We start from the raw sequence: 15225 nt of genomic DNA, 5'->3' as shown, positions 1-15225 counted from the left end.
TGCAAGTTCTGCCGTCGTTAATCACTTGGATCTTAGGTTACTCTGAGGTCAGAATCCACTCTTGCTAGACTAGGCAGGAGCTCGCGATGACAACAGAGTTCTAGGACCTCTTAGTCTGCAGGGATGCAGCCTGCTGTCACACTAACCAGCCTCTCCACCAGATGCGCACATCCCACCTGCCCTTTTAAAACATGCACCCAGAAACCAGCTAGCAGCTTAGAAAAAAGGAGCATCATTTAAAACAGGTTCTCTGAGTACCTACAGTGGGCCAGGCATTACACAAAGATGACCAGGAAGTGGTCCAGCCCTCAAAGAGCTCACAGCTGAACCAAAGAGACCTAAAGATTGGGAGAAAAGGAAGAGTGGGCTGTATGAGAACTATGTATGTGGCAGACAGGGGGACTCCCAGCCCTTGTCACCTTCCGCCTCCCCAACCCACCTGCATGCTCTGGGACAGGGTTCTGCTCACCAGGCCAAGCCTGGCTCTGGTTCCCAGGCCACAGCCCAGCTGCACTACTTTGGGGATGTCTCGTCAGAAGGCAGACACACAGCAACCCAAACTGTGACATTTAGTACAGTATCCTGCAGATGACACATTTGGCCAGGAGGAAAATATGGTTTTTGATGAAATCACTTAGCTCAAGTTTTACAAATCATTCATATATATGCTGGCACTAGCACCCTCTGAGGTCACAAGTTACATTCCATGAGTTATCTGGAGACAAGACTGAGGGTCTCACAAGGCCAAGGGGTTGACAATGGGGCCTTCGCTCAGCCCTCCCAGTTTTTAGCATTTTGTGCCCTGTGACACTTCACGCGGACCCCCTTAAAAGGGCTTACTGTTATCAATTTTTAATGAAACTGATCTCACAAATTGGATGAATGGCTTAAGGAATCCAGAAGAAACGTTCAAATTAAAAATAATACTAACCACACGAAGGATAAAACAGATTCCCAATCCCGGTGTGAACTGCCCACAAGCTACCCTACGAAACCAAAGTAACGACCAGCCCAAGAGCACTGACAAGCAGATCCACCAAGGCTCAAAATTATCAAGAAGGCACTAAGAATGTGAACGGATACCCACCAGCATGGGTACTGCTACCCCAATATTGTTTGCCACATCTCCAGATATTAGCCATCTTTTCACCTATGTTTACAGTCATGCCATACATAATTCCAACCCTTTATAAAATTTCACTAAATAAAATTAGAAGATCCTTTTAAGATTTCTGCTTAATAGCAAAAGAAACAAATGCATTCCACAGTCAACGTGGTGCTAAGAAAAAAGACTGAAATACAGAAAGTTAAAAAAAAAAAACTAAAATGCATTCCTTTATGAGCAAAACTTTCAAAACTGAATATTTCAGGAAGCACATTAACACATATTAAGCTGTGTGGGAGGCTTGCCACACACTTAGATGTTTTCCAGAACTCAGCTTCTAGTATCAAATTTTGTCTGATAAAATACACTAAAAAGAAACCACTTTGGGTGAGAATATGAAGACAGTCTGAAGAGTGAATCACTTCTTTAATAAATGATGTTCTACAGGAAAACTGTTCAAGTACAGCCACTGATAGGGCACTTCTCGGATAAGAAGGTCAAAAAGCATCTTACACGAAATTCATTCACTGTGTCACTCATGGGGGAGCTACTTCAACAAAGAACTTGAAGCCGAAAGCACACAGTTCCACAGGATGTCCGTGTGGTTACTTTTATAGAAATAAGACCTTCAAACGTGGTCACATCTTTACAATTTCTGTAACAAGACAGAAAATGACCATAAAAATCTTTACCACATTAAGGTGTGTCGGTTATACCACAGCAAAGTACTTTCAAAAGTTGCCAAACATGTATTACCTAGTTTTCAAGCAAAAATAGAAGTGTAGATAGCTGTTTATAGCAGATTTTTAAAAGATATTTTTCAAATAAATATCCTTTACCTTCAAGAAAGGGGTGATATTTTAGTAAGTGAAAAAGAAAATACATTTCAAAAGTAACTCAGATTATGGATAGTCCGTGCCATTCTAAAAACATTCTGAAAAAGTGTACATTTCCATTTTGGGATTTTGTTGCAAAAATTACTTAAAGTTTGCCACCTACAAAAGCCCTCACATGTCTGCCTGCTTTACATTTTTGAAAAAAGCTTTCTAATCTATTCTTTAAACCTTTCCACATGTTTCATGGGTTTCATGTTTTTAAAATGCAACAACCTCTGATTAATTTGCAGGAGGAGTGACTGACATCAGAGAAGATGGCAATTTACGAGCCAAATTTAAACAAACTCTTGTTTAATTGTTGGAAGGGATTAAAACATAAATACCCTTATTTATAAATAGAGCCAGCACTCACTTCTTCAATTAGAATCTATTTATCATAGTATAGTATCTTTCTCAGCTATGACACTTCAAAACCAATTTCAAAGCCAACAGTAATTTGAAGCAGACATTCAAGCTGAAATGTTACACAGCATTAAAATTATTAAATGAAGGTTTTCAAAATAATGACACATATTCATCATATTGCTCTCACTGATCTGCATTACGTCAGTGTTTTCAGTGAGAACAAAAATGGTTATTAATAAAAAATTTTTTCACTACCATGTTTAGTCCTTAGAGCTTTTTAGATCTTGCTTTGGAATATACACTGTTACAGCAGTATGTTTTGTTAATAAATACACAAATTAAGGGATACATGCTGGCATTTTATGCTTAAGGGTACATGACAACATTTTGAAGATCTGCTCCTGTAAAGTAAGCCTTTCCCCCTACTTGTCTGGCCACTTTTCCCAGTGTTTTCCTCCAGGCTTAGCAGACCAATGCATAACCCGTGGCGCTCACAAGAGCCCAAGGGGTTCTCTATCTACCCGGTGAGAAGGCCCAGGGGGGCCGGATGCAGTGCAGAACCCAAAGTCACACAGCTTTGCAAAGGACCCAGGTTCTCCAGACGTTTCAGTCATTACGAGGCCAACTCCATCTAATGCCTGCCTCAAATCTGGATTATCATCATGTCAGGCAAAAGGCAAAAAGTCAACGATTAAACAACTTATTTATATGTCACCTTATAGTTAACAACTCATATTTTGTTATTCCCACCTACTCCACCTTTTGCCAGTTTTCAGTAAAGAAGTTTAAGAACCATTTTGAGCAGCAGTTATTTTGTTTTTCAGAGAAACTCCTTTTTACCCTCCTTGAAAAAATAAACTAAAACAAAATACCCAGGGTTCTCAACCTCTCAACCCTTCTAAAACTCCTATCAGGATTTCCCTACTTAAGAGAAAACAGTTTGGAGCAAATATATTGTATATTCAAATAAAACTTCAAACTGAAATAGATATTTAAAAACTGTATTCTCATTTTTCTGAAATGAATTCCTCTTTTACAGCAAAGAACAATAAGTTCTGTGCCCATGTGCAGAGCTGCATGGCTAAACGAGGCCATGCTTCCTTTTACATCAAGTTTAATGATAAAAAATGTGTATTTGCTAAGCAAGTCACAGCTGCCTAAGTTCTCCACATGCTGTAGCTTCTCACTACACAAGTCCAGCATCACACTCTGCACTTCATTTCCTAATGCTTGAGTTCCCTACCAGCAATTTCAAAAATTGAGACTCAAGTACTATTTTAATTGTATTGCATTTTTTGAAAATATTTCTTGGGAAAGTAAAAGTCAATACATTTCCAGTCTTGCTGGCTGTACCACAGAATGAACTGGGGGCCTAAGCACACAGCCACAATTTTTAAGTCTGTGCCCAAAAGGGGAAAAAAAATCTTATGAAAAGATCAAGATACAAAAGATTCAATATTTTAGACATTTTATGACAAATACATAATGTTCCAGTATCTTGGAACACTAGTTCACTCCAAAGAAAAATATTAGACCATTTTCAACAGGTGAAAAGAATATACTAAATTTAAAAATATAACAACTAATACAGAAAAAAAACAGTTCTTGGAAGTTCTGTGTTTCTCATGTTTTTGCATCTAAATGAAATATTCTAAGACTGATTCAATATAAAACCTATGACTAATTTTACCTTTGAATAAGCTAAGAATCATTGGTGTGTATGCCTCTTACACAACCTATTAACAGACAATGTTCAAATATTTATCAATACTATAAACTATATTTGGTAAGGTTAACAATGTATCAGGCACTGTGTTAATTACTTTACACACATCATCTCAGAGAATTCTCATAGTAGCATTAAGGAAAATGTAGAAGTCCTAGCTACTTGAATCTTCATTTACAAGCCTCTCAAGTTACAAGGCAAAGTGAGAAGCAGGTTACCTAAACAAAAATATTTAGATGAATTGACTACTTATCAGATTACAAGCAACAAAGTCTCTTGTTCCTTCTTCACCCCATCTGATGCTAACATCTACTCTCTAACCATTTTATCTTGTACGTCAAATCTTTTTGTGTTTGTTTTGGCCTTGATGTGGTTACCAAATGTTATAGCTAAAATACAAATCAACTGAAAATAAAATTGGAAATCTTTTTTTAAACATGAAATAAGGTTAAATAAAACTTGAGGAAATAATCTGAGTGCTGGAGAACTTCAAGTCATATATGAAACCATCAATAAGAATGTGACAGAGATCTGGTAACAAGTAAAAAGAAAACATCATGAGATAAAGGCTTCAAGATAATAATTTCAGGAATAAATTTCAGGATATTACAAGAATAAAAGCACCTTCTCATTACTCTGTGAGAAAATGGGAGACATTCTTGGGTATTTCTATTAAAAATGACCCTCATAGTAATGCTCTGAAAACCAAACGTGATGACATGGATGTCCTACTGTGCTATTATTGATCAGTTACGTCGGGGGGGAAAAAGTCACAACTTCTCCCAATTAGCCTCTCACACACAAGATTCACCCTGTGTTCACCCCAAGAATGAGCACAGGGCTGAGAACAAACGTGCATGAGGTCTCCACAAGCAAGGCGGGGCTGGTATGAGCAGCCGCGCCAGAGCCTGTAACCCTAGCCATGACGCCCTGCTGCCTTTCAGCCAGAGGAATAAACTACAAATGTCATAGATAACTTTCCTAATTTTAATTTCATTTTCAAAAACTAGAACCCGAGGCAAATCTTTTTTCCGCCGCTGTTTCCTGTGAATTTTTGACCCCATTTTAAGGAGCTTCACTTTAAGGAGCTTACCAGATACCTGCTCTTCAGATAAGAGGACCTCCAGCACCCATCCCCACTTCACACAAGGAAAGAAAAGCTCAGCCGTCTTGTGCCACCTGGTTGAGGACGAGGACAAGCAGGTAGACGTGGCTGGGTCACGCGGATCCAGCCTGCCCAGCCCCAGAGCCCACGCTCTCCTCAGCCTCAGCACAGTCCTTTTGTAACATTACTCTGGTCTGAAAGACAGCAATTTGCTTGGCTAAAAGGCTGCAAAAGCCTCCCAGCTGGGCGTACGGGCTCGGGAACATGCTGTGTTTAAACACCAGTTCTACCATATTCCAACTGTGTGACTTCGGGACTATTATTTACCTCCCTGGGCCAGATTCTAATAAATCAAGCAGAACTGGTAACAGTATCTACCTCCTAAGACTGTTGTGAGGATTAAGAGATTTGACAAACACTTACTGCCCATCATAAGCCCTCAATAAACGCGAGCTGCAGCTATTACGTATTATCATTGCACATTAAGCACATGCAAAGGATTTTTTAAAGCATGTGAATCTTTTCAAATGAAATCAATTGGAGCCTCCGCATCTTAGACTGATCAAAATGATTCAGCAGTAATTGAGGCCAAGAGGGTCTGAAAGAGGCTTACCCAGCTCAGCCTCATCCCAGCAGCCCAGAGGCATCTCGACGCATCAGGAATTCAGACGAGCACTGTACCAGATAAATATCACACTGTTAAGTTCCGCAGAATTTTATTTGATGTTATAGAACCGAATATTCCCCCTAAGGTTTAGTAAGAGTTGTTTCTTTTTTTTTATTATTATAAATGGGTGTTGCATTTTATCAAATGCTTTTTCTGTATCTACTGAGATGATCATGTGATTTTCGTCCTCTCTTTTGCTGATGTGGTTTATCACATTGATTGACTTGCACCGAACCATCCTTGTGTCCCTGGGATGAATCCTACTTATCCAACTTGATCATGGTGTATGATCTTTACTATGTGTTGTTGAATTCTTCTTACTAAAATTTTGTTGAGGATTTCTGCATCCATGTTCATCAGTGATACTGGCCTGTAATTTTGTTTTTCATTAGTGTCTTTGGTTTTGGTATCAGGGTGATGGTGGCTTCGTAGAATGAGTTTGGGAGTATTCCCTCCTCTTCAATCTTTTGGAAGAGTTTGAGAAGGATCAGTATGAGTTCTTATTTTGTATGTTTCACAGAATTCCCCAGTGAAGCCATCTGGTCCTGGACTTCTGTTGCAGGGATTTTTTTTTATTGCTGATTCTATTTCATTTCTAGTGATCAGTCTGTTCAAATGATCTCTTTCTTCTTGATTCACTTTTGGTGGACTGTATGATTCTAGAAACGTGTCCATTTCTTCTAAGTTGTCCAGTTTGTTGCCATACTACCTATGGTTTGAAAACTCAAAGGACAGAGAGCAATTACTGTTAGGGGTAATTCTATTGCTACCTCAGTTTGAAATCTTCCACACTTAGAGGGTAATGCTGATTCACAGCTCCTTCTATGAACTGAGGAGGGTAGCATTTTAATTGTATTTCACAATCGTTACACTAACTGGATAAGAAGGCAAGAAAAGTTAAATGGGAGCTAAGGCCAAGTCTAAGTAAAAACCTTCAATGCTAGCATTATGGAAATGAGCAAGAGAGCATTTTAGAAATAAACCTACTGTTGAATACACAACGGTGTCCACAGACCAGCTCCAGACTAGAGTCATCTACCTGAGTTATGCAGGTCTAAGCAACTTTAAGTGAAAGAGTAGAATTGTTTGAACTCACTGTAGGGAGATGTCTGAAGATCAGAAAGAGAGCAACACAATAACCATTCAAGAAGATCTCATTAATTTAAACTGCTGGGGGTGGGGAGGAAGAAGGGGAGCCAGTCAGTCTGAAATGGTACAGCCTAGAGTTTATAGTACAAAGAAAGTGAGCTAGCGGCTAACAAAAATGTTCCTCCAAATCAGCCACACTCACTGGTATTTCACAGGATGGATTTGCACAGAAAGTGATGAAGCCCTCAAAAAGCTTTTTATATAACATCCCCTTGACCATCTCACTTATATCAGTCATCTGTTTAGTATATCCTTCATAGTCAATGCAAAGCTTAATCACTCAAGCATCTTGGGCAGTTACATCCTACCAGGGCATCAGTGTCCTCATTAGCAAGAGATCTTTAAAGTCCCTCTATCATGTCAAAGTCAACTCACCGACACTATGTGCACATCATCATGCAGGCTGTCATAGGAGGGATATTCAAATATATAAAACACTGCCCCCATCATTGATGATCTCACCCCTGGTCGGGTAAGACTTCCAGCCATGAAAAGCTAAAGGTTAAAGGAGTAATACCACTGCCCTGAGAACATGATTGTGCAGGGCAAGCATGATGTGATAAGTGAGTTACACTAAGGGAGCAGGGGCAGGAGGACTCAGCATGAAGACGCACACAGATGAAGGGTATTTTTACATAACACTAGGAGTTAGATAGCTTAGAGTAGCAGGTTTGGAAACCAGGGGGAGTGAAGGTCACTGGCCTCCAACTTTTACAAACAATTTACCCCTAAAACACACATACTAAACCTGTGACAACTGTCAACAACAGACTTCCAGGGGCTGAGGGTCCTTTGCCAGAGACCTAATAATAACACTGCTAATTTCATGCTCCCTTTTAGTCAGAATTTAAACAAAATATACTCTGCCTCTTCCTACAGTGTGCCTTACTTTTGCTTCTCCCTCATAATGGAATGCATGATCACGTTTACTAAGACTAACTGATACTGACAACTCTCTGCTTGAGCACAGATAATGATCAGAACAAATTTATCAACCCTTACTCTGCCGTCAGCATCTCATTTCTATTTTCTTCCTTTCCACTCATTCTTACAAAGCAAGGAAATAGAGCAAGAAAAATAAGTCACACTTAAAGAGTCAAGCTAGTAAAACTGAACTGGCAGGTGTGAAAGCCCACAAGTTCATTCATTTGCTGATGCCTTAAAGCTCAAATCTGACATAAGAAAGACCTTTTTCATGGCAGAGGTGTTCAGCCTAAGAAGTTTAAAGCAGCCATTTGGCAATGTATCTCAGGGTCGTTGAGAAATGTTTTATGGGGAAAGAGGCACTTGAGTTAGGCCCTCCAAAGAGTAAAGCCTGGCTAAGAAGCTTGCTCTTATTTGTGAACTACAATGTTTCGCCACTTTTTACTTTAATAAAGGAAGAGTAACTCTCTCTGGAGTCTTATGCAGGATTACTGTAAATTAAGTCATGAGTTCATATAACATATGGTCCACCGATGGACTTTAGAGAGTCCGTAAACTTCATGAAATTAGGAACAAAACTTTGTGTGATGTGCATTTTTCTGACAAGAGTTTACAGCTTTCAGATTTTCAAGGGACCATTGGATGTGAAAGACTAAGAACTATTTTTTTTTAATCATGCTAGACATCAAAGTTAGAAACTTCTCCTCTGTGAGAGCCTAAGTGAGGGACATGAAAAGCCATGCTACCGACCGGGAGAAAATTCTCCAGCAAAGGAGTAGTATCCATAATGTATGATGAACTCTCGAACAATCCAATTAGAAAATGAACAGAAGACATAGAAATTTCACTGAAGAGGATACATGACTGGCAAATAAGCACAAGGGAAGATGTTCGACATCATTAGCCATTATAGAAATGCAAATTAAAACCACAGTGGGTACTAACTAGACTTACTGTGTGATCATTTCACTATGCAATCAGCCTCCCATGTCCACAGATGTGGAACCTTAAGAAGGTTATACAAAGGGCTGACCGTACTACACCATCTTATATAAGGGACTTGAGCATCTGCGGATTCTGGTACCCACCAGTGGTCCTAGAACCTATCCTCCATGGATACCAAGGGACAACTGTATATACATATAACAAATCATTGTTCTACACCTGGAACAAACATAATATTCTAAGTCAATTAGCTCAAAAAGAAAGCTCTGGTTCATATATTGGAGTGCTAAATAAATATATATATATATATATGTGTGTGTGTGTAGCTAGTATATATATTTTTATATATATATACACACACATATATATATACACACACATATAGCTGCTAAAGATACTGTAGAAAAATGCCTTGGAAAGGCATTCATTACATGTTACATGCTACATGTTAAATTAGGAATGAAAGTTATTTAAAATATACAGTATAATCCCATTTTTTGCAAATAATATATATATACACATATACACACAAAATAGGTATACAAAAGACACTGGAAGGCTATAAAGCTAACACACACATACACACATACACAGTGAGATATACACACCATTCAAATGGCTACAGTAAAACACAGTGACATCACTAAATCCTGGAGAGGATATGAAGAAACTAAATCACTCATACATTGCTGGTGGGAATGCAAAATAATGTAGCCACTCTGGAAAACAGTTCACCGGTCTGTTAAAAACTAAACACACACTGCTACCAGCAATGCCACTAATGAGTATTCCCCGCCCCCCCGGAGAAATCAAAGTGAATGTTCATACAAAAACCTGTACATGACTGTTCATAGCCTTACTTGTAACAGCCAAATACTAGAATCAGCCCAGATGTCTTCAACAGGTGAACGGTTCAACTCTGTTGTCAGTGTGCATACTTACATACCTGTGTGCATAACTCAGCAATATATATTAAGCAGCAATTAAAAGGAGCAAACCATTTATACAACACGGATCAACCTTCAGGAAATTATGCTGAGTGGTAAGAGCCAATCCCGAAAGGTTACAGGCTAGAATCCCAATTACATAACATTACTTTTGAAATGAGAAAAATTAGTGGACAACAGATTAGTGGTTGCCAGGGGCTAGAAACAGTATTGGGAGGGGTGAGGAGGGAAGGCAGTTGTTATCATAAAACAACAACAGGAGGGGTCCCAGTGGTTTCAGAACTGTTCAGCATCTTGGCGGTAGTAGTGAATGCATGCACCTACACAGGTAACAAAAATGGTCCAGATATGTAAGATCGCACATACTAGTGAATATAAGTAAAACTGGGAAACCTGAATAAGATGGGTACGTTGTACCAATGTCAATACCGATTAAGCTATTATAGAGTAGTTTTATAAAACGGCAGAAACTGGGCAGAGAATATAAAGTTTCTCTATATTGTTTCTTATCACTGAGTGTGAATTTATAATTATCTCAATAAAACTGTTAATTTGAAAAATCATGCTAGAATTTTACGTACCTAACCAATTTTTTCTCTTGTGGCGGCTACCATAGGCTATTTCTCCTACCCCTCCTTCCCTCTCTGCATTTTCCAATAATATTGCCACTGCTTAAAACATTTTTAAAATTTCTTTCTCAGCTTGTGACATGTTTTGATTATTTTGTAGGGCAGCAAGGCTTTATCCTTAAGAATATGAATTTTTTTAGTGTCAGAAGAAATTCAGAACTACATTAAAGAAGAAATGTATGCTATTTTCTTTCTCTTTCTGACTTACTTCACTTAGAATGAGAAAGAGAAACAAAAATACCATATGATATCACTCATATGTGGAATCTTAAAAAAAAAAAAGACAAACGAAGTTATTAACAAAACAGAAACAGGCTCACAGACATAGAAAACAAACTTATGGTTGCCAGAGGGGAATGGGGTATGAAAGGATACATTGGGAGTTTGAGATTTGCAGATACCACTATACATAAAATAGATAAACAAGCTCATACTGTATAGCACAGGTAGCACAGGGGACTATATTCAGTATCTTGTAGTAACTTATAGTGAGAAAGAATATGAAAACGAATATATGTATGTTCACGTATGACTGAAGAACTGTGCTGTACACCAGAAATTGACACAACATTGCACACTGACTATACTTCAATAAAAATATATTTTAAAAAAGAAGAAGAAACATGAGTGAACAAGGTAGGAAATGCAATTCATGGGCAAAAACAAAGTAACTGTTAAGTCATGAAACTGGTTTTTTTGTTTGTTTTTTTGTTTGTTTGTGGAGTCATGGGCTTAACTTAAGGTTTTGAGATTCGAGAGAAAAAAATCACATACTTCTGGCTGAAAACCCCTTCTAGATGCAAGGTGAAGCCAAAGGAGTGTTTGAAGTGAGGCAGTAACTTACCTAAGGTTGCCTTTTCACAAGACTGACCCAAAGACTGCTGAATAGACTGACAAGAGAAGAAGATAGAGGCAGAGAGAGGAGCTGGGAGAACAGGTCTGTGGGAAATTCCCCTGATATTTGGGAACATTTCTACAGAGCAGTGAACAAATCTAACAGGAGGCAGCCACCACCTCCCCAGTGGCTTTCATCTGTATTTCAGGCAGCAAATTGTGGCTGAGTGCCACCCTCATGCACCTCCTATTCCCAACTAGGCTTCATACAGTCTTTGTAGGAACAAAAAAGTACTCTCCGCCCCCATCCCGAAAAGTTAAGACATTCTTAAACTAGAATAGCTAGATTGGTGCACCCAATTCTAGACTATAAATCTAGTGGACAAGTGTATAAAACTTGGAGAAGTCCTAGAATGAAGCTTTAACATTTAGAAATATGGCCTTAAAGATTAAAAGAAGGTAGGTTTAACTTTATAAATATAGTTCGTCTCTAAACATTTAATTTATTTCAGCACATTTACTCAGAAATTCCTATATGCTCAGTACTCCATAAAAAAACAAAACAAGTGTAAGTGGCTCCCTTGAAGTGTCTCTCAATCTATTTGAAAATAAAGGGCATTCCAATGTGAAACAGGCAAATACGCTAGAGGAACAGACAACCAAATGCCAAGGATAACATAAACACTCATTTATTACACAAATACTTAAAGACTATCTGCTGTATCCTGGGCACTAGGGATGCAAAGATGGATTCTGTCCTAGAGGAATTTCCAGCCCAGTGTAAAAAAGGAAAACAATAGGAATATAAAATATGTGTGGGATTCTGCGAATACAGGGAGGCAGAAATACTCAAATCAGTCAGCAGCTGGTGTACTGGCATGTCTCCCCAAGGAGACGAGGCCTAAGCTGAAGCTTAAAGAATATGTATAACTGCTTTTAACTAGGGACACTGCCTCCCAGAAAGGCATTTGGAAATGAGGACAGAATCTTTGGTTCTCACATGACTGGGCTGGCAGGGGCAGGGAAGAGCAGATGAGGGAAGAGGGCTGGTACAGGGTCAGCACAAGGAACCACGGATGCTGAATGTCCTATAATACCAGCTCAGTCCTGCACAAAGAACTGCCGCACCTCAAATGCCAAAAGCAACCCTTGTTGAAAATCACCGAGGTAGACAATAGATGTTCACCAGGTAGACCACGAAATGGGAGGACATTTCAAGTAGAAAAAATAAGTACAACTACACAGAAGCATTAAAGAAAGGGCTGTTCATGGAGCTACAAACACCTCCAGAACTACTGAAAGGGTACATAGGGTAGACGTGGGCGAGAAAGAAGGAAACCTTTTCCGTGCCCCAATGTTGTATCATACTAAGGGTATGAACTTCAAGCCAGTGAGTCACTTTAAGCAGAAGGGTGTGATCCAAATTGAACTTTAAAGAGATCACTGTCACACAGGTGGAAGATGGATTGGAAAGAGAGAGGCCACAGTCAAGGAATCAGGTAAGAGACCAGTCATTGCTATTGCTATTGTTTAAGTGAAAGTCGCTGAGAGCCTGATTCAAAGCAATGTTGTAGTGAGGGCAAAAAAAAAAAAAAAAAAAAAAAAAATTTAAGAGATGAAAGGAAAAAATGGAAAGACCTTGGTGCTTAACCAGATGTAGGACATAAGGACCAGGAGGAATCTAGGGAGACTCCTCAGTTCCTGGCCTGGGAAACCAGGTAGGCACTGCCATTGAACAGGGTGGGGAAAGTGAAAGGAGAAGCAAATGGGTGGCTTTGAGAGAAGAATGAATACTGGCCATAATGAGTTTGAGATGTGGGGACGGGTGTCCAAGACAGGTCAAAAGCACAGATCTGGAGTTCAAGGTAGAGGTCTGGGCTGCAGAGAAAGATGTTGATAATATAGTACAGTAGTTAAAGTCTTGGGAGTAAATGAGATGGGTCAAGGAATTGGAAACCACAAATTCAAAAAGGGCTTAAAACAGAAATGTGGAGAACTCCAAAAGTAATGTAGAGGAAGAGGAGCTCTCAAAAGACATTGGGAAGTAGAGACAGAATCAGGGCTGACGTTTATTAAGCTAGACAACGTTCATTTAGTCCTCACAAGGGTATAAAATACCTCCTGCTATTGCCCCCATTTTACAGATGGGAAAAGTGAGGCATAGAGGGGTTAAACATCTTGCCCAAAGTCACACAACTACTAAGTGGCAGAACCAGGATTCAGACCCAAGCGGTCTGGTTCCAGATTCCACATGCCCAACCATCTGACTGTTGATACGCTGGAAATTCAGAAGGGGATCAATGTGACAAAAATGCAAAGGAGATGGACAAGACAGCAAATCCTGTGGGTAAATGAAGCAAAGCAAGTTAAGAACTCAGAAGGACTCATTGAAGCCATGATGTGAGAGGTGGCTGGCCCCTTTGCCACAGCCATGTTGGAAGGAGCAGCCTAATAAGGGCGGTGCAGCAGTGACCAGGAGGGAAGGAGTTGAGATACCCACGCTAAACAGCAAGTGTTTAGGAGTTCAGGAAGATGAGAGCTTTGCGGCTGAAGTTGTCAGAAAAGACTTTGCTAAGAAAGGGGACCCTAAGCTGTGTCTTAAAAGGAGGAAAAGAGTGAGGACTGGTGTTCAAGTGGTTTCACTGGTAAAAAGCCAAATCAAAAGTCATTTTGTTATTGTGACTAAGATCCAGCTAGACCCTGGGCTCCTGCAGTCTGAACAAATGGGACCTACATATGCTAAAAACAATAACTACAAATTTCTACCACATATTCAACAACAACTTGTGCAATTCAGCATTTGGCATTCAAGATTAAGACTGAAAAGAACTTTGCTACAGGATAAATACTCAAACAGGGCAAAAACAAGTTACAAAAGAAATCTTCAACAAATTAAACATTACATGCATTGTCCTGGATATTACTAAAGGCACAAAGAAGTGTAAGATCCTGCCCTCGGGGACATTTACAGAGAGACAAGTCCAAACACATGAACAGTGCAGCAACAATTCAAGAGCTTAAATAATAGTTCAATAATGATACATAATTGCTTAGAGCTTACAAAGGACTGCAATGAGGTCAAGGAGAATGAAGACTCACATGGGGCCATAGTCTCTGGAAATTAGAAAGTTACTGGGTACCACTTCAAGTGCAGTGGAGAGAAAAATGAAGGGGGCTTTTGTTTTATTTCTGTCTTTTTATGTTAGCGGGGACCTGTGCAAGCTTACAAGGACAAGGGAAAGAAATGAGAGTGCCCAAAGTGCCGGGGAGAACAGATCCTGGCACTTGGTGCCTAGTGCCCAAGGATGTTAAATGTCCATGTCCCCTGACAGGGACAGTCTTGCATACTGAAGAACTGGGCCATGCCCTTCTTTGAAATTTGGACAGATTTTAATTTTGCTTCTGATGGCTTAGCTGTGCCTTGTCCTCAGAAGAGAGGCTAGCCCTCAAGTCTCCTCCAGAAAGGGGATCCCTTCTGGGACAGTTCCTACATTCTAGAAAGTCATACAAGTTAACTACATAATACTATCCTTGGTGTCATCCCCCAGGAAATTGGCATATAAATTATTTTCAGATCTACCATGAAAATTTCTAAATATTTTCAAGGTATAACTTAACCACCCAACTCATAAATTATATATTAATATTCAATTTCAGTTAAAAGTGAAAACAGAATACTAGCCTTCAATTTATCAAAAATACAGTGAAATAACTTTAATGTCTACATCTGCGTATTTTCCATTGGAGTGAATGGTTTTATTTTACAGCATACAATTTCCTTGTTGATAGTCTCAGCAAGAGAGACCAAAGAATAAGGCTGTGTCTTTCTAGGCAACCTGAACTTGGACAAGTGGGTGACTAAGATTAGATGTGCTCGCAAAACTGCGATACCTGCCGGGAGGCGGGGAGAACTTGGGCTTTTTCCCTCTTGCTATTTACTCAAGTCCTCAGGA

The 15225-nt window shown here is 39.4% G+C and overlaps 1 protein-coding gene across 3 annotated transcripts in view; it reads right to left on the bottom strand.

The window, feature by feature from the left end:
• ARHGEF28 (Rho guanine nucleotide exchange factor 28) overlaps positions 1 to 15225 on the bottom strand; it is a 276756-nt gene that overhangs the window by 222606 nt on the left and 38925 nt on the right. Inside the window, exon 1 of one of the 3 annotated variants that reach the window (XM_074359768.1) lies at positions 5791 to 5839. The exons of the other annotated variants lie outside the window; for them this stretch is intronic. Coding sequence (XP_074215869.1) covers positions 5791 to 5824 — 34 coding nt within the window. The 5' untranslated portion in view covers positions 5825 to 5839. Of the gene's footprint in view, positions 1 to 5790; positions 5840 to 15225 lie in introns of those variants that run through there. 3 annotated transcript variants of the gene reach the window in all.

The sequence above is a fragment of the Camelus bactrianus genome, chromosome 3, assembly GCF_048773025.1.
Source record: "Camelus bactrianus isolate YW-2024 breed Bactrian camel chromosome 3, ASM4877302v1, whole genome shotgun sequence".
Classification (NCBI taxonomy): domain Eukaryota; kingdom Metazoa; phylum Chordata; class Mammalia; order Artiodactyla; family Camelidae; genus Camelus; species Camelus bactrianus.
This window is presented reverse-complemented; position numbering and strand designations above follow the sequence as displayed.